Consider the following 19,547-nt stretch of genomic DNA (forward strand, 5'->3'; position numbering starts at 1 on the left):
GATATAACCCTTCACCCTGTCCTGATCTAACGTAACCCCTTCACCCCTGTCCTGTTCTAACCCTTCACCCTGTCCTGATCTAACTTAACCCTTCACCCTGTCCTGATCTAACGTAACCCTTCACCCTGTCCTGTTCTAACGTAACCCTTCACCCTGTCCTGTTCTAACACTAACCCTTCACCCCTGTCCTGTTCTAACCCTTCACCCTGTCCTGTTCTAACGTAACCCTTCACCCCTGTCCTGTTCTAATGTAACCCTTCACCCCTGTCCTGTTCTAACTTAACCCCTTCACCCCTGTCCTGATCTAACGTAACCCTTCACCCCTGTCCTGATCTAACGTAACCCTTCACCCTGTCCTGTTCTGTTCTAACTTAACCCTTTACCCCTGTCCTGTTCTAACGTAACCCTTCACCCTGTCCTGATCTAACGTAACCCCTTCACCCTGTCCTGATCTAACGTAACCCTTCACCCTGTCCTGATCTAACGTAACCCCTTAGCCTTATCCTCAACTGGCCACCAATGTCAACATTTGCATAAGCCCCCCCCTCCTCCTCAGCTATCACACAACCACCACCATGTCCATCATTATTTCCATTACCATGTCCATCACCATGTCCATCACCATGTCCATGTCAATTACCATGTCCATCACCATGTCCATCACCATGTCCATCACAATGTCCATCACAATGTCCATCACCATGTCCAATACCATGTCCATTACCATGTCCATTACCATGTCCATCACCATGACCATCACCATGTCCATTCCTTTCACTTGTGGAATGCCAGATCATCTAAAGAGCACAGTTTTCTTCATATCTCTCTCTCTTCTCTCATATATCTCTCTCTCTTCCCTCATCTCTCTCTCTTCTCTTCCCTCACATCTCTCTCTCTCTTCTCTTCCCTCATATCTCTCTCTCTTTCCTCATATCTCTCTCCCCTCATATCTCTCTCTTCTCTTCCCTCATATCTCTCTCTCTTTCCTCATATCTCTCTCCCCTCATATCTCTCTCTTCTCTTCCCTCATATCTCTCTCTCTTTCCTCATATCTCTCTCCCCTCATATCTCTCTCTTCTCTTCCCTCATATCTCTCTCTCTTTCCTCATATCTCTCTCCCCTCATATCTCTCTCTTCTCTTCCCTCATATCTCTCTCTCTTTCCTCATATCTCTCTCCCCTCATATCTCTCTCTTCTCTCTTCCCTCATATCTCTCTCTCTTTCCTCATATCTCTCTCCCCTCATATCTCTCTCTTCTCTTCCCTCATATCTCTCTCTCTTTCCTCATATCTCTCTCCCCTCATATCTCTCTCTTCTCTTCCCTCATATCTCTCTCTCTTCTCTTCCCTCATATCTCTCTCTCTTTCCTCATATCTCTCTCCCCTCATATCTCTCTCTTCTCTTCCCTCACATCTCCTCTCTTCTCTTCCATCACATCTCCCTCACATCTCTCTCTCTCTCTCTCTTCCCTCACATCTCAGTATTCTCTTCCCTCTTATCTCTCTCTCTTCCCTCACATCTCTCTCTCTTCTCTTCCCTCACATCTCTCTCTCTCTCTCTCTCTTCCCTCACATCTCAGTATTCTCTTCCCTCTTATATCTTTCTCTTCCCTCACATCTCTCTCTCTTCTCTTCCCTCACATCTCTCTCTCTTCTCTTCCCTCATATCTCTTTCTCACTCTTCCCCACATCTCTCTCTCTCTTCCCCACATCTCTCTCTCTTCTTCCCTCACATCTCTCTCTCTTCTCTTCCATCACATCTCTCTCTCTTCTCTTCCATCACATCTCCCTCACATCTCTCTCTCTCTCTCTCTCTCTTCCCTCACATCTCTCTCTCTTCCCTCACATCTCTCTCTCTTCCGTCACATCTCTCTCTCTTCTCTTCCCTCATATATCTTTCTCTTCACTCACATCTCTATCTCTTCTCTTTCCTCACATCTCTCTCTCTCTTCTCTTCCCTCATATATCTTTCTCTTCCCTCACATCTCTCTCTTCACTCACATCTCTATCTCTTCTCTTTCCTCACATCTCTCTCTCTCTTCTCTTCCCTCATATATCTTTCTCTTCCCTCACATCTCTCTGTGGGCGGCAGGGTAGCCTAGTGGTTAGAGTGTTGGACTAGTAACCGGAAGGTTGCAAGTTCCAATCCCCGAGCTGACAATCTGTCGTTCTGCCCCTGAACAGGCAGTTAACCCACTGTTCCTAGGCCGTCATTGAAAATAAGAATTTGTTCTAAACTGACTTGCCTAGTTAAATAAAGGAAAAAAAATGAATTATCTTCCCTCACATCTCTGTCTCTCTCTTCTCTTCCCTCATATCTGTCTCTCTCTTCTCTTCCCTCATGTACCTCTTTTTCTTCTCACCCTTTTCATTTCCCACTTTATTTATATACTGTATCTCTCTCATCCCCCATCTATCTATCTTCTTCTCCTCTACCACACTTTTCCATCTCTCTCCATTTCTCTCTTTCTCTCCATCTCCCTCCCTCTCTCTCTTTCTCTCCATCTCCCTCTCTCTCTCTCTCTGTCTCCCTCCTCGCTCTCTCTCTCTCTCCCTCCCTCCCTATCTTCCTCCCTCTCTCTCTTTCTCCCTATTTCTCCCTCTCTCCCTCTCTCCCCTCTCTCTGGATTCCAACACAATCTGTTCCTGACACTAACAGACAAACATCACTGGATTTCTCTCTCTCTCTCTCTCTCTCTCTCTCTCTCTCTCTCTCTCTCTCTCTCTCTCTCTCTCTCTCTCTCTCTCTCTCTCTATATATATATATATCTCTCTATCTATCTCTCTCTCTCTCTCTCTCTCTCTCTCTCTCTCTCTCTATATATCTCTCTCTCTCTCTCTCTCTCTCTCTCTCTCTCTCTCTCTCTCTCTCTCTCTCTCTCTCTCTCTCTCTCTCTCTCTCTCTCTCTCTCTCTAATATAATGTAATGTAATGTATGCTTGTCTGTGGAGGATCCCATTTCTGTGCCTTCCACCCCCTGACATACACTGTGGTCCCATGACAAAGCTGCCCTTTCACATACACACAAACACACACACACACATAAAAAGACTGGGTCTGACACAGTGATGACAATATTATGTCCCGTGATGCCAATCCTCTTCATCACCATCATCATCACCACCACACAAAACACCTCCGCAGAGAAGCGAGCTACACAAGGTACAGGAACAGAGAGACATCTGCAGTTTCATTTCCAATATTACAGGTAGTTATTACTAGTTACTAATGGAAATCAGAGTTCTCCTTCTCCTCCTCTCCTCTCCTCTCCTTTCAAACCTCACCTGGCACACATACAGCGCACCAGCTATCAATATTTAACCCCTGGCTCAGCCCATTCTCTGAAACAAATGTGAGAAATTACTAATTTGCAGTAGGGACCTGGCAGCCAGACTGTGGAGACTTTATGTCATGGGGGGGGGGTGTCTAAGCTACCTCTCTGCTCTTCTTATCCTCTCTTCAGAATGAGTCTTGCATGAAAAATGCTGCCATAATGTAAACTAACCCACTGTCTATAGGTGAGACGACCAGGAGCAGGGATTGAATCACGTACCACGTACTCCTTAGGCTGCCACATCAGGCAGGGGGGTGTCTGATGGATTACACAGGTCCATGTTAATCAGCAAATAGATATTGATATGGTTGTGCTTTCCATTGAATACCTATGTGACATCAGCACTACAATTGAATTCGGTGCTATTAGTAAAAAAATGTGCATTAATCATGTGATCTTATATACGTATATACGTTGTCTAAACAGCTGTAGAGTGTATGTTTGTGTGGATAAACGGTTGGAATGTGCTTGATGGTCACGTTGACATGTTGTTGTTGTTGTTGTTAACAAAGCTGAGGGTAACAAACAAACCTCGTGAGATGTCACGGTAGTCAAGTCGTTCGATCTATTCGGCAAAGTGGCAAGACATTTAACGACTGGTTCAAAAATAAATGCGTGCGACTAAAACTTACTTTGACACTTTTCTACACAACACTTTAAACTGGTTTCATGGTTAAAATGGTTAGTATTATCGAGTTAAACTTTCCAACATTAACAATTATCGCCATTCAGTAGCTCAAGCCTGTCCAATTGCGGAATATGATGAGGGAGAGAGTGTGTTGTGTTGGTTGTCACTATTTACCACAAACACAAAGTCAAAATGTATGAAAACAAAAAATAGCTTTTGGTCTTAATTTAAGGTTAGAAATAACGTTAGCAGTGTGGTTAGGGTTAATGTCAGGGTTAGGTGACTTTGTGGCTGTGGTAACTAGAGTGGAGACCAGAATGTCTTCTGAAAAGAGCGGAGAAAACTCCTAAACTGCTGCTGATTGGATATCTAGTCGTGTGACCACGCCTGTGGGCGGTACCTTGGTCAGTCTTCAAACTCTGCGTTCAACCAGAGTCGAATCTAGTGGGTATATTTCTACTGGAGTGAGAGGTTCAACTCCGGAGAAAACGCCAAGGAAACTAGGCAAGGACCAATAATTTTGTCATTGGATCCATACTACTGCCCGAGAGCTGGATTACATTGAGACAAACATTTAGTTGTTGGTTTAATTCTCTTTGAAAAAACACCGAATAACGATGGGTTCCCAAGCGTCCAAGGGAGGGGTAGCTGTGGAGGCGAATGCTGCGGATGCCGCCACCGTCAAACCGAATGGACAGGTATGTAAAAACCGCGCTCTCATCCCCGGACCACACGGTTCACCGTTCACCGAACTCACTCAAAGTATCTTTCAAAAAAAACAAGGATGTTGTGTTTTTATTATTAACTTGCAATTCATTTGAAGGTGAGGTTTGTCTGTTTAGATATTTTTTGGGGTGGGTGGGGGGGTGTAAATGTGCATCTTGGTTCAGTCAGAGTGATAAATAAGGGCACAAGTTGGTTGACTTGCTAAACTAACATGGTGTCCAGTGATGAATAACTACAGACACTTCATCCAGACGCGGGAGGATCAAATCCAAAAACATGTATTGCTGCTAATGCCACGATCTGCTGTTTGGAAATATACATTCATATATATATTTTATTAAACACAACAAGTTAGATAGCTAATGAGGTATTTATGTTTTGGAGCGAGAACAGGGACCACCGGTGTATTAGCTTGCTAATCCAGGTCTCAGATAGCCGTAATAGCTAACTCGTGTGCGTTCCCTTCCCAAACCCCTATATCTGATACAGTTTCATATCAACATGAGGAGCAGGGGTTTGGGAAGGCAAGGGTGCACGTAGGCAAGCTACCCCTCATGCATAAGATATGAGAGAGCCAATTGGTGAATTATGGATTGAAAAGGAGGGTTTCAAGCAGTTTAATTTATGCAGCCCCCCCCTCGGAACCGGCGAGTCTAGACACGTCTCGATCAGTGACTTGTAAACGTTATTTTATAGATAAACATACACAATCGACCATAAAAATCGCATTTTCACCTCACAAAATTACAGTACAATCAGTATTTTGTCAATGGATCATCGGGTTCATTGGCAGTAATTACTACAATTTTTCCTTTTTCATTTTCATCGATTTGGTTCAAGTCTTTGTTGAGAGAGAGATGCCTCGGTCTGTGTGGAGTCTAGTGGGACCACATGTTAGGTCTGCGTGTCACTGTCGCCGCCTGTCGTTCCCTGGTTGCACTACAAGGCGTCGCCTTTTGAGCGACATCCTGGCGTATTGATGAGCACGACGTTTCGAAACATCGTTATAAATCTAAATGTTCTGATTGTTGTTTTTTGTTGTTGTTGTTTACAGTGTAAACTTCTTATGTAAATTGCATTTTATTTATTGATTGAATTGTATATATATATATTTTTTTTCGAACCATATATCTTATTTGGTTCCTTAAATCTTTCCCTCTTCTAGGAGAACGGTCATGTCAAGTCCAATGGGGATGCCACAGACACGGCCGCTCCAAATGGTTCTGCCGACGCCAAGGAGCCTGAAGCGGGTGCTGGAGGGGATGCCATCGAGCCAGCGCCTGATGGTGAGGCCGCCAAACCAGAAGGTGAGGCCGCTGCCAAGGATATCTCCAAGAAGAAGAAGAATTTCTTCCTGAAGAAATCTTTCAACTTCAAGGGCCTGAAACTGAAGAAGACCAAGAAGGAGGAGGTGAAGGAGGAAGAGGAGGCGGCCGCTTCCGCCGAGGAGAAACCTGCAGAGAACGGAGCCGCTGCGGCTACGGAGGAGAAGAAAGCAGAGGAGGGGGAGGAGGAGGTTGTGGCGGCTACTGCAGAAGCCCCTAAGGCCGAGGAGGCGCAGGCTAAAGCAGAGGAGGCACCTAAGGGGAGGTAAAGGAGGCGGCTGCACCTGCCCCAGAGCCCACCAAACCAACAGAGGAGACCAACTCAACCCCCGCGGCAGTAGCCCCTCCCAACAGAATGCAGAGTGATTGTATCTTTACCGACAACAAAGGACTGTGTGAACTGTTTTTCAAGAGAGAGAGAGAGAAAATAGTTATAAATATATATTTCTATATATATGTCTATATGTATACATATGTATGGATATATGTATATGTAAATATATACACATTTATGTGAGACTCCATTGTGTCACTTTTGTCATGGTAACAAGATGACAGACTAGATTCACTAGTTCACTTCCCTGGTTACGGCGAGACAGGGTCAAACCTGGTGGTATTATGTGCTGGTTGCTATGGGAACAATGGGATTTATTGGACCGCAAAGTGGAACACAGTTCTGGAGTCGAGTTGACCCGTCTTTTCCCTAAAACACCCGACTCCAAAAAAAAAGAAGATGTGTCCACGTGTAGGAATGAACAGGACAGGACACCAACCACCACATGAAATGACTATTCATCCATTTTTAGAAAAACAACAGGAAGATGAAATCAGAAATTGAAAAAAAAAGTAAAGAGAGACTTGCCAACTTTCTACATTCCTATATTTTCACCCCAAATTTGAAGTATTTTGTGGTGTACCTTTTAGAAAACCATTTTAAAGATTCAGAGACGCTGTGTTTTTGTTTGTTTTTTAAAAGAAGAAACATAACGAGCAACTTTAGATTTTTATCTTAGTGGGGTTAAAAAAAAAATATTAAAATACACGCTTGAGTTTGATATGTTCAGTGTTGCAGTTTTAAAAGGAAGCTAGAGTTGTTCATCTGTCTGGTGTGTGTAAGCCTGACTCTACTTTAATGTCTCTGTAAATACATTGGGACTCATACTGTTCTTTATTTTGCTAATGTTGACAGATGTTATGGTTTTATTGTAAAGTTGACAATGGTGAATAAATGTTGGTTACCAATACCTTTTTTTGTACGGAGATGGTTTATTTTTTAGGTGGGAACGATGATTAGTATTACAATGAGCTGGCTGAGGAAAACAACTTACCTGTTTTATAGTGGTATAGAAACATTCCTCTAGCTACAAGGTGCTTTCCAATTCTAACTAATCAATACGTTTAGGAATGTGATTCTTATAAGAGCACATTGGTGTGTTTCAGACTTGTCATAGTCTACAATCCAAATACTATTGTCCAGCAGAGAGAGAACCTCACATTCTTGAAAAACCTGACCAATTACATGTGTCATCAATCACACAGCAGTAAACCACTGGTGTGTGTCCCCCTACCACCATATCATACATAAATATTCATAAATGTGACAACGAGTGGACAATACCTAATTTGTCATCATTTTGGACCACGGCTACTAAGTATCGGTAAGTGCTGACGGAGTGGAGAGACTACTGCGGACTGAGATGCACACCCCACGGTTCCAGCTGTGATGCTATATTCTAGGACTGTGGGAGAATCTCAATTGAGTTTCCTTGGCTCATTGCCTCCTCAAAACCAATCGGATGAGTTAAGAGGTGCCTACCATCTGACCTCCAATAGGTTTTGAGGATGCGAGGAGTCAAGGAAACAATAGAGATTGTACCATGATCTCTTCACCCCGAAGTGCACTGTTCCCTTCACTGAGTTGAAAGGAAATGATTGGTATAAGAAACAGGGTTGAAAACTCCCACTAGCCCCTCCGTCAATCCAATATTTTTAGATTTCTAAGAACAAGCTCACACTTCCGGAGATTTATTTTAATTTTATTTTACCTTTATTTAACTAGGCAAGTCAGTTAAGAACAAATTCTTATTTTCTATGCCGGCCTAGGAACAGTGGGTTAACTGCCTGTTCAGGGGCAGAACGACAGATTTGTACCTTGTCAGCTCGGGGGTTTGAACTTGCAACCCGGTTACTCTAACCACTAGGCTACCCTGCTGAGAATTGGAAGACAGCCAATGACCGACCTTTGCTTGCAACCCAACATTATCCCCGTGACCTCTGTAGCCCCTGTAGTGACAGCACCTCTCAAGAAGTCATAACTTAAGGACTTATATACTGTACTTCCTCAAATCTTTAACATTTAGCCCATTTAAGAAATAACTTCTCAACATTGTTTATTTTTTACCTAAAATAAAGTTCATTCAATTCAAATTGAGCTATAAATCGTTGATCCTGATCAGGGTTGGTTGTAGAGTGAGGAGATACATCCCAAATGGCACCCTATTCCCTACGTAGGGCACTACTTTGGACAGAGTCCTATGGGCAATAGGGCGCCATTTGAGACCCACTGACCTAGTTCACATGCTGACTCACATGCCTACATGATGAGTTCAGAGCAGAGTTCATTTTAGTCCTCACAGCCTTCAAACAACGATTCATTATTCCAAACACGGATGTAGCTCCACATTTTGGTATGCTTCAGGCATTTGTCACAGATTTCAGAGGCATTTGTTGGACTCACAACGCATGTTGATATAATCACTGAACGGACAATATGTGATTGAGGTCGTTAGGTTGCTTACAACTGTGAATGAGGTCGCTAGGTAGCTTACAACTGTGAATGAGGTCGTTAGATTGCTTACAACTGTGAATGAAGTAGTTAGGTAGCTTACTACTGTGATTGTGGTCATTAGGTTGCTTACTACTGTGATTGAGGTCGTTAGGTAGCTTACAACTGTGATTAATGTTGTTAGGTAGCTTACAACTGTGAATGAGGTCGTTAGGTTGCTTACAACTGTGAATGAGGTCGTTAGGTTGCTTACAACTGTGATTGTGGTCATTAGGTTGCTTACTACTGTGATTGAGGTCGTTAGGTAGCTTACTACTGTGAATGAGGTCATTAGGTTGCTTACTACTGTGATTGAGGTCGTTAGGTAGCTTACAACTGTGATTAATGTTGTTAGGTAGCTTACAACTGTGAATGAGGTCGTTAGGTTGCTTACAACTGTGAATGAGGTCGTTAGGTTGCTTACAACTGTGAATGAGGTCGTTAGGTTGCTTACTACTGTGAATGAGGTCGTTAGGTTGCTTACAACTGTGAATGAGGTTGTTAGGTTGCTTACAACTGTGAATGAGGTCGTTAGGTTGCTTACTACTGTGAATGAGGTCGTTAGGTAGCTTACTACTGTGATTGAGGTCATTAGGTAGCTTACTACTGTGATTGAGGTCATTAGGTAGCTTGCGACTGTGAATGAGATAGTTAGGAAGCTTACTACTGTGAATGAGATAGTTAGGTTGCTTACTACTGTGATTGAGGTCGTTAGGTAGCTTACTAATGTGATTGAGGTTGTGAGGAAGCTTAACACTGTGATTGAGGTCGTGAGGTAGCTTAACACTGTGATAGAGATCGTTGGGTAGCTTAACACTGTGATTGAGGTCGTGAGGTAGCTTACAACTGTGAGTGAGGTCGTTAGGTTGCTTACTACTGTGAATGAGGTCGTTAGGTTGCTTACTACTGTGATTGTGGTCATTAGGTTGCTTACTACTGTGATTGAGGTCGTTAGGTAGCTTACTACTGTGAATGAGATAGTTAGGTTGCTTACTACTGTGATTGAGATCGTTGGGTAGCTTAACACTGTGATTGAGGTCGTTGGGTAGCTTAACACTGTGATTGAGGTCGTTGGGTAGCTTACTACTGTGAATGAGGTCGTTAGGTTGCTTACAACTGTGAATGAGGTCATTAGGTCGCTTACTACTGTAATTAAGGTTGTTAGGTAGCTTACAACTGTGAATGAGGTTGTTAGGTCTTACTACTGTGATTGAGGTCATTAGGTAGCTTACTACTGTGAATGAGGTTGTTAGGTAGCTTACTACTGTGATTGAGGTCATTAGGTAGCTTACTACTGTGATTGAGGTCATTAGGTAGCTTACAACTGTGAATGAGTTAGTTAGGAAATTTACTACTGTGAATGAGATAGTTAGGTTGCTTACTACTGTGAATGAGGTCGTTAGGTTGCTTACTACTGTGATTGAGGTCATTAGGTAGCTTACTAATGTGATTGAGGTCGTTAGGAAGCTTAACACTGTGATTGAGATCGTTGGGTAGCTTAACACTGTGATTGAGGTCGTTGGGTAGCTTAACACTGTGATTGAGGTCGTTGGGTAGCTTAACACTGTGATTGAGGTCGTGAGGTAGCTTAACACTGTGATTGAGATCGTTGGGTAGCTTAACACTGTGAATGAGGTCATTAGGTTACTTACTACTGTGAATGAGGTCGTTAGGTTGCTTACAACTGTGAATGAGGTCATTAGGTCGCTTACTACTGTAATTAAGGTTGTTAGGTAGCTTACAACTGTGAATGAGGTTGTTAGGTCTTACTACTGTGATTGAGGTCATTAGGTAGCTTACTACTGTGAATGAGGTTGTTAGGTCTTACTACTGTGATTGAGGTCATTAGGTAGCTTACTACTGTGAATGAGGTTGTTAGGTCTTACTACTGTGATTGAGGTCATTAGATAGCTTACTAATGTGAATGAGGTCGTTAGGTAGCTTACTACTGTGAATGAGGTCGTTAGGTAGCTTACAACTGTGATTGAGGTCGTTAGGTAGCTTACTACTGTGAATGAGGTCGTTAGGTAGCTTACAACTGTGATTAATGTTGTTAGGTAGCTTACAACTGTGATTAATGTTGTTAGGTAGCTTACAACTGTGAATGAGGTCGTTAGGTTGCTTACAACTGTGAATGAGGTCGTTAGGTTGCTTACAACTGTGAATGAGGTCGTTAGGTTGCTTACTACTGTGAATGAGGTCGCTAGGTTGCTTACAACTGTGAATGAGGTTGTTAGGTTGCTTACAACTGTGAATGAGGTCGTTAGGTTGCTTACTACTGTGAATGAGGTCGTTAGGTAGCTTACTACTGTGATTGAGGTCATTAGGTAGCTTACTACTGTGATTGAGGTCATTAGGTAGCTTGCGACTGTGAATGAGATAGTTAGGAAGCTTACTACTGTGAATGAGATAGTTAGGTTGCTTACTACTGTGAATGAGGTCGTTAGGTTGCTTACTACTGTGATTGAGGTCATTAGGTAGCTTACTACTGTGATTGAGGTCGTTAGGTAGCTTACTAATGTGATTGAGGTTGTTAGGAAGCTTAACACTGTGATTGAGATCGTTGGGTAGCTTAACACTGTGATTGAGGTCGTTGGGTAGCTTAACACTGTGATTGAGGTCGTGAGGTAGCTTAACACTGTGATAGAGATCGTTGGGTAGCTTAACACTGTGAATGAGGTCGTTAGGTAGCTTAACACTGTGATTGAGGTCGTGAGGTAGCTTAACACTGTGATTGAGATCGTTGGGTAGCTTAACACTGTGAATGAGGTCGTTAGGTAGCTTACTACTGTGAATGAGGTCGTTAGGTTGCTTACAACTGTGAATGAGGTCGTTAGGTAGCTTACTACTGTGATTAAGGTTGTTAGGTAGCTTACAACTGTGAGTGAGGTCGTTAGGTTGCTTACTACTGTGAATGAGGTCGTTAGGTTGCTTACAACTGTGAATGAGGTCGTTAGGTAGCTTACTACTGTGATTAAGGTTGTTAGGTAGCTTACAACTGTGAGTGAGGTCGTTAGGTTGCTTACTACTGTGAATGAGGTCGTTAGGTTGCTTACAACTGTGAATGAGGTCGTTAGGTAGCTTACTACTGCGAATGAGGTCATTAGGTCGCTTACTACTGTAATTAAGGTTGTTAGGTAGCTTACAACTGTGAATGAGGTTGTTAGGTCTTACTACTGTGATTGAGGTCATTAGGTAGCTTACTACTGTGAATGAGGTCGTTAGGTTGCTTACTACTGTGATTGAGGTCATTAGGTAGCTTACTACTGTGATTGAGGTCGTTAGGTAGCTTACTAATGTGATTGAGGTCGTTAGGAAGCTTAACACTGTGATTGAGGTTGTGAGGAAGCTTAACACTGTGATTGAGATCGTTGGGTAGCTTAACACTGTGATTGAGGTCGTTGGGTAGCTTAACACTGTGATTGAGGTCGTGAGGTAGCTTAACACTGTGATTGAGATCGTTGGGTAGCTTAACACTGTGAATGAGGTCGTTAGGTAGCTTACTACTGTGAATGAGGTCGTTAGGTTGCTTACAACTGTGAATGAGGTCGTTAGGTAGCTTACTACTGTGATTAAGGTTGTTAGGTAGCTTACAACTGTGAATGAGGTCATTAGGTTACTTACTACTGTGAATGAGGTCGTTAGGTTGCTTACAACTGTGAATGAGGTCATTAGGTCGCTTACTACTGTAATTAAGGTTGTTAGGTAGCTTACAACTGTGAATGAGGTTGTTAGGTCTTACTACTGTGATTGAGGTCATTAGGTAGCTTACTACTGTGAATGAGGTTGTTAGGTCTTACTACTGTGATTGAGGTCATTAGATAGCTTACTAATGTGAATGAGGTCGTTAGGTAGCTTACTACTGTGATTGAGGTCATTAGGTAGCTTACTACTGTGATTGAGGTCATTAGGTAGCTTACAACTGTGAATGAGTTAGTTAGGAAATTTACAACTGTGAATGAGATAGTTAGGTTGCTTACTACTGTGAATGAGGTCGTTAGGTTGCTTACTACTGTGATTGAGGTCATTAGGTAGCTTACTAATGTGATTGAGGTCGTTAGGAAGCTTAACACTGTGATTGAGATCGTTGGGTAGCTTAACACTGTGATTGAGGTCGTGAGGTAGCTTAACACTGTGATTGAGATCGTTGGGTAGCTTAACACTGTGATTGAGGTCGTTGGGTAGCTTAACACTGTGATTGAGGTCGTTGGGTAGCTTAACACTGTGATTGAGGTCGTGAGGAAGCTTAACACTGTGATTGAGATTGTTGGGTAGCTTAACACTGTGATTGAGGTCATGAGGTAGCTTAACACTGTGATTGAGATCGTTGGGTAGCTTAACACTGTGAATGAGGTCGTTAGGTAGGTTACTACTGTGAATGAGGTCGTTAGGTTGCTTACAACAGTGAATGAGGTCGTTAGGTAGCTTACTACTGTGATTAAGGTTGTTAGGTAGCTTACAACTGTGAATGAGGTCGTTAGGTTGCTTAGAACTGTGAATGAGGTCGTTAGGTAGCTTACTACTGTGAATGAGGTTGTTAGGTAGCTTACAACTGTGAATGAGGTCGTTAGGTAGCTTACTACTGTGAATGAGGTCGTTAGGTTGCTTACAACTGTGAATGAGGTCGTTAGGTAGCTTACTACTGTAATTAATGTTGTTAGGTAGCTTACAACTGTGAATGAGGTCGTTAGGTAGTTTACTACTGTGATTGAGGTCATTAGGTAGCTTACTACTGTGATTGAGGTTGTTAGGTCTTACTACTGTGATTGAGGTCATTAGGTAGCTTACTACTGTGAATGAGGTTGTTAGGTCTTACTACTGTGATTGAGGTCGTTAGGTAGCTTACTAATGTGAATGAGGTTGTTAGGTTGCTTACCACTGTGAATGAAGTCGTTAGGTTGCTTACTACTGTGAATGAGGTCGTTAGGTAGCTTACTACTGTGAATGAGGTTGTTAGGTTGCTTACAACTGTGAATGAGGTCGTTAGGTAGCTTACTACTGTGAATGAGGTCGTTAGGTTGCTTACAACTGTGAATGAGGTCGTTAGGTAGCTTACTACTGTGAATGAGGTCGTTAGGTTGCTTACAACTGTGAATGAGGTCGTTAGGTAGCTTACTACTGTAATTAATGTTGTTAGGTAGCTTACAACTGTGAATGAGGTCGTTAGGTAGCTTACTACTGTGATTGAGGTCATTAGGTAGCTTACTACTGTGATTGAGGTTGTTAGGTCTTACTACTGTGATTGAGGTCATTAGGTAGCTTACTACTGTGAATGAGGTTGTTAGGTCTTACTACTGTGATTGAGGTCGTTAGGTAGCTTACTAATGTGAATGAGGTTGTTAGGTTGCTTACCACTGTGAATGAAGTCGTTAGGTTGCTTACTACTGTGAATGAGGTTGTTAGGTTGCTTACAACTGTGAATGAGGTCGTTAGGTAGCTTACTACTGTGAATGAGGTTGTTAGGTTGCTTACAACTGTGAATGAGGTCGTTAGGTAGCTTACTACTGTGAATGAGGTCGTTAGGTTGCTTAGAACTGTGAATGAGGTCGTTAGGTTGCTTACTACTGTGAATGAGGTCGTTAGGTAGCTTACTACTGTGAATGAGGTCATTAGGTAGCTTACTACTGTGATTGAGGTCATTAGGTAGCTTACTACTGTGATTGAGGTCATTCGGTAGCCATGAGAGTCAAAGGTGTTGGGTATATAAACCATTAACCCTCCTCCCCAGAATAATTGTAGAAAAGAGTCCTTTGTGCTGACTCTCTGGTCTCTACTGTATTCCAGTGTGTACTACTGTATTCCAGTGAGTACTACTATATTCCAGTGTGTACTACTATAGCCCAGTGTGTACTACTATATTCCAGTGTGTACTACTATAGCCCAGTGTGTACTACTATAGCCCAGTGTGTATTACTATATTCCAGTGTGTACTACTATAGTCCAGTGTACTACTATAGTCCAGTGTCTACTACTATAGCCCCGTGTGTACTACTATATTCCAGTGTGTACTACTATAGTCCAGTGTGTACTACTATATTCCAGTGTGTACTACTATATTCCAGTGTGTACTACTATAGCCCAGTGTGTATTACTATATTCCAGTGTGTACTACTATAGTCCAGTGTGTTTTACTATAGCCCAGTGTGTACTACTATATTCCAGTGTGTACTACTATAGCCCAGTGTGTACTACCTATAGCCCAGTGTGTATTACTATATTCCAGTGTGTACTACTATAGTCCAGTGTACTACTATAGTCCAGTGTCTACTACTATAGCCCCGTGTGTACTACTATATTCCAGTGTGTACTACTATAGTCCAGTGTGTACTACTATATTCCAGTGTGTACTACTATAGCCCAGTGTGTACTACTATAGCCCAGTGTGTACTACTATATTCCAGTGTGTACTACTATATTCCAGTGAGTACTACTATATTCCAGTGTGTACTAATATAGCCCAGTGTGTACTACTATATCCCAGTGTGTACTACTATAGCCCAGTGTGTTCTACTATAGCCCAGTGTGTACTACTATATTCCAGTGTGTACTACTATCTCCCAGTGTGTATTACTATAGTCCAGTGTGTACTACTATAGCCCAGTGTGTTCTACTATAGCCCAGTGTGTACTACTATATCCCAGTGTGTACTACTATAGCTCAGTGTGTACTACTATAGTCCAGTGTGTACTACTATATCCCAGTGTGTACTACTATAGCCCTGTGTGTACTATTATAGTCCAGTGTGTACTACTATAGCCCAGTGAGTACTACTATATTCCAGTATGTACTACTATAGCCCAGTGTGTACTACTATATCCCAGTGTGTACTACTATAGCTCAGTGTGTACTACTATAGCCCATACTGACTCCTTCCTGGTCTACTACTCTCTGGCTGATCTGGTACTGCATGTCTCTCTAGGCCTGATGTAACACACACTTCCACATTATCTCTGGTCTCCATGCATCTCCACTTCTCCTTTCAGGGAAAGAACAGGCCAACTCTGGCAGGTCTGAACAACACTCTGAAACGGTCAGCGTGTCCAGTCTTTGACGGTGGTATACTCAGAGTCACACAGCTCTGCTGCGTGTCTGTTACCAGAGTAGGGTTGGGATTTGCAGTCCGAGTTCACTAACTTGCCCCTCTGGTAGAGATGGATGGAGCTTCCAGGGGTGGAATCATCTGCATTGGTGGCTGCAGTGAACTTGAGTGACTCATTCAAACCAGGCCTGGTCTGTGTGTTTGTCTGCGTCAGGGCTGAGTTAGGGGTTTTAAAATCGTTGAAGTACATGCAGGAGAAATATAATTGGTAGAAATTAACACATTTATCATATTCAGGGGTTTCGGTCTCTTCTACTCAATGAAAAATCATGTCCTTCATAACTTCAATGAGTGTTCTCCTGTTCACAAAGTATTTGTTTGTCTGAAAGGCGAGGAAGGCCTGAGCTCCGTAACAGCCATGACCATGTGTGTGGCTGTTTGTTACTGAATCACTTCAGGAAGAGTAACCTCTAACAGGGCAAGAGTCAACTGAAGCCTTCTGGTTTGTTCGTCTATAGTGAAGAGTGACACGGCCATATATGTCCTTTGGACACTGCAGCTCCACCCACCTCCAGACAGAAAGCTGGCTCTGATTGGCTGATTCAGCCCCAGAGCTGTAAACCTATCTGTCTCTATTATGCGGGCCTTTGACAGAGACAAAAGCGAGCACAAATAAGTATTCAGACCCTTTACTCAGTACTTTGTTAAAGCATTTTTGGCAGCGATTCCAGCCTCTAGTCTTCTTGGGTATGATGCTACAAGCTTGGCACACCTGTATTTAGGGAGTTTCTCCCATTCTCCTCTGAAGATCCTCTCAAGCTCTGTCAGGTTGGATGTGGAGCGTTGCTGCACAGCTATTTTCAGGTCCCTCGAGAGATGTTCGATCGGGTTCAAGTCCGGGCTCTGGCTTGGCCACTCAATGACATTCAGAGACTTGTCCTGAAGCCACTCCTGCATTGTCTTGGCTTTGTGCTTAGGATCGTTGTCCTGTTGGAAGGTGAACCTTCATCCCAGTCTGAGGTCCTGACCGCTCTGGAGCAGGTTTTCATCAAGGATCTCTCTGTGCTTTGCTCAGTTATTTTTTCCCTTGATCCTGACTAATCTCCCAGTCCCTGCCTGAGAAAAACATCCCCACAGCATGATGCTGCCACCACCATGCTTCACCGTAGGGATGGTGCCAGGTTTTCTCCAGACGTGACGCTTGTGATTCAGGTCAAAGTTTCAATCTTGGTTTCATCAGACCAGAGAATCTTTTTTCTCATGGTCTGAGAGTCTTTAGGTGCCTTTTGGCAACTCCAAGGGAGCAACATCCATGTGCGCCTTTTACTGAGGAGTGGTTGCCGCCTGGCCACTCTACCATAAAGACCTGATTGGTGGAGTGCTGCAGAGATGGGAGAACCCTCCAGAAGGACAAGGACAATGCTGCAGAGTGACCATCAGTGCCAGAGATAGTAGGCCTATAGCCAACAACTCTGTGAGCAGTAACACACATGTAAGAGGGAGCAGATTGCTTATTGTAGTACAATGGAACCATCTGGTGGCTAAAAACTGAACTATTGAAAATTATGTATGAAGGCTACTTACTATAGACAGTAAATAGTAGGCTGTCATCATCATCATCCTTTTCATCATATTTTTGACTATGTACTTCAGTATCCAGCTCAATGAGAAAAAAAAACTATTAATGTGCAAGATCAAAGTACAGGAATGTGCCGATTTTATGTGCAAGATCATTAGTGTTGCAGTGTTAGGTGGCAACGTTGGAGTTCATCATACAGCAATAGGAGGAAATATATGAGGGTTTATTTATTCAATGTACACTTGGGGGAGTGGGGTTGTTAGCAGCACATAACTGACACCACAGACCGGTGCACCACAGATGAGTAGAACATCTTTGGGTGGCACCACAGATCGATGACTAGAACATCTTTGGGTGGCACCACAGAGAGATGACTAGAACATCTTTGGGTGGCACCACAGATAGATGACTAGAACATCTTTGGGTGGCACCACAGACAGATGACTAGAACATCTTTGGGTGGCACCACAGACAGATGACTAGAACATCTTTGGGTGGCACCACAGATGAGTAGAACATCTTTGGGAGGCACCACAGATAGATGACTAGAACATCTTTGGTGGCACCACAGATCGATGACTAGAACATCTTTGGGTGGCACCACAGACAGATGACAAGAACATCTTTGGGTGGCACCACAGATGAGTAGAACATCTTTGGGAGGCACCACAGATAGATGACTAGAACATCTTTGGGTGGCACCACAGATAGATGACTAGAACATCTTTGGGTGGCACCACAGATAGATGACTAGAACATCTTTGGGTGGCACCACAGATAGATGACTAGAACATCTTTGGGTGGCACCCCAGATAGATGACTAGAACATCTTTGGGTGGCACCACAGATAGATGACTAGAACATCTTTGGGTGGCATCACAGATAGATGACCGGAACATCTTTGGGTGGCATCACAGATAGATGACTAGAACATCTTTGGGTGGCATCACAGATAGATGACTAGAACATCTTTGGGTGGCACCACAGATAGATGAGTAGAACATCTTTGGGTGGCACCACAGATAGATGACTAGAACATCTTTGGGTGGCACCACAGATAGATGACCGGAACATCTTTGGGTGGCACCACAGATAGATGACTAGAACATCTATGGGTGGCACCACAGATAGATGACTAGAACATCTTTGGGTGGCATCACAGATAGATGACTAGAACATCTTTGGGTGGCATCACAGATAGATGACTAGAACATCTTTGGGTGGCACCACAGATAGATGACTAGAACATCTTTGGGTGGCACCACAGATAGATGACTAGAACATCTTTGGGTGGCACCACAGATAGATGAGTAGAACATCTTTGGGTGGCACCACAGATAGATGACTAGAACATCTTTGGGTGGCACCACAGATAGATGACTAGAACATCTTTGGGTGGCACCACAGATAGATGAGTAGAACATCTTTGGGTGGCACCACAGATAGATGAGTAGAACATCTTTGGGTGGCATCACAGATAGATGACTAGAACATCTTTGGGTGGCACCACAGATAGATGACTAGAACATCTTTGGGTGGCACCACAGATAGATGACTAGAACATCTTTGGGTGGCACCACAGATAGATGACTAGAACATCTTTGGGTGGCACCACAGATAGATGAGTAGAACATCTTTGGGTGGCACCACAGATAGATGACTAGAACATCTTTGGGTGGCACCACAGATAGATGACTAGAACATCTATGGGTGGCACCACATATAGATGACTAGAACATCTTTGGGTGGCATCACAGATAGATGACTAGAACATCTTTGGGTGGCATCACAGATAGATGACTAGAACATCTTTGGGTGGCATCACAGATAGATGAGTAGAACATCTTTGGGTGGCACCCCAGATAGATGACTAGAACATCTTTGGGTGGCACCACAGATAGATGACTAGAACATCTTTGGGTGGCACCACAGATAGATGACTAGAACATCTTTGGGTGGCACCACAGATAGATGACTAGAACATCTATGGGTGGCACCACAGATAGATGAGTAGAACATCTTTGGGTGGCACCACAGATAGATGAGTAGAACATCTTTGGGTGGCACCACAGATAGATGAGTAGAACATCTTT

General features: G+C 43.2%; 1 protein-coding gene across 1 annotated transcript; it reads left to right on the top strand.

Moving 5' to 3' along the window:
- Window positions 1–4,391: 4,391 nt before the first annotated feature.
- Window positions 4,392–7,256, top strand: LOC112239016 (MARCKS-related protein 1-B). Its single transcript, XM_024407527.2, has 2 exons — window positions 4,392–4,659; window positions 5,853–7,256. Exons 1-2 carry the CDS (start codon window positions 4,579–4,581, stop codon window positions 6,279–6,281), a joined length of 510 nt encoding a protein of 169 aa, XP_024263295.2. The 5' UTR covers window positions 4,392–4,578; the 3' UTR covers window positions 6,282–7,256.
- The last annotated feature ends 12,291 nt before the right edge of the window (window positions 7,257–19,547 follow it).

This window comes from Oncorhynchus tshawytscha, unplaced genomic scaffold (genome assembly GCF_018296145.1).
Source record: "Oncorhynchus tshawytscha isolate Ot180627B unplaced genomic scaffold, Otsh_v2.0 Un_contig_3550_pilon_pilon, whole genome shotgun sequence".
Classification (NCBI taxonomy): Eukaryota; Metazoa; Chordata; class Actinopteri; order Salmoniformes; family Salmonidae; genus Oncorhynchus; species Oncorhynchus tshawytscha.